Source organism: Arachis ipaensis, chromosome B08 (assembly GCF_000816755.2).
Source record: "Arachis ipaensis cultivar K30076 chromosome B08, Araip1.1, whole genome shotgun sequence".
NCBI classification, from domain to species: Eukaryota; Viridiplantae; Streptophyta; class Magnoliopsida; order Fabales; family Fabaceae; genus Arachis; species Arachis ipaensis.
The window spans coordinates 16259424-16260035 of record NC_029792.2 but is presented as its reverse complement, the minus strand read 5'-3'; the positions used below and the strand labels follow the sequence as shown (position 1 = coordinate 16260035).

The following is a 612-nucleotide window of genomic DNA, read 5'->3' as shown; positions in this document are numbered from 1 at the left end:
AAACCTTAAAAGAATAATAAGAGAGAGAACAAACCTATCATGCAGCCAGCAAAGAAAATGGACTGGACAAGACCAACCTTGAACTTATCACCGCAAATCAGTCCCCACTCCGACACGGTGGAGCTGCTGCGTCCTCCAACCCACTCCCACTCCCCCGGCCTCAGTTCGCACACACTTCCACCGCCCTCGCAATCTCTGCCAACACACCGCCACTCCGGAATGCGATCGGCGAACGGCATCACCATTATGTGGAAGGCGTAGAAGGTCCAAGCAAGGTTTGTGAGAACGAAGTGCTTCAGCTGCCACTTCCCGAACTCGCCACAGTGCTTCTGAAGCATCTCGTCGATGCTCAGCTTCTCCACCACCGCCTCACTATTCTTCTCCGCCGACATTTTTGCAGTAGCTTGTAATTGCTTCTCTTTATATGTGCCTTTCCGCCTCACTATTTCTTGCTTCTTATATACTTATATTATATAGATCAAACTTTGTTTTTCATCGTCATAATAATAAGTCTACTTTATATTAATCAATTAAAAAATATAAAGAATGGATGTCAGTTCATTTATTCAATATATATAAATAACGGTGATAATAATTAAATATATGTCACGT

The 612-nt window shown here is 43.3% G+C and overlaps 1 protein-coding gene across 1 annotated transcript in view; it reads right to left on the bottom strand.

The window, feature by feature from the left end:
- Positions 1-495, bottom strand: part of LOC107614058 (organic cation/carnitine transporter 4) — a 2252-nt gene extending 1757 nt beyond the window's left edge. The window contains exon 1 of the mRNA XM_016316284.2: positions 35-495. Within this exon, the coding sequence (XP_016171770.1) occupies positions 35-392 (358 nt within the window). The 5' untranslated portion in view covers positions 393-495. The remainder of the gene's footprint in view (positions 1-34) is intronic.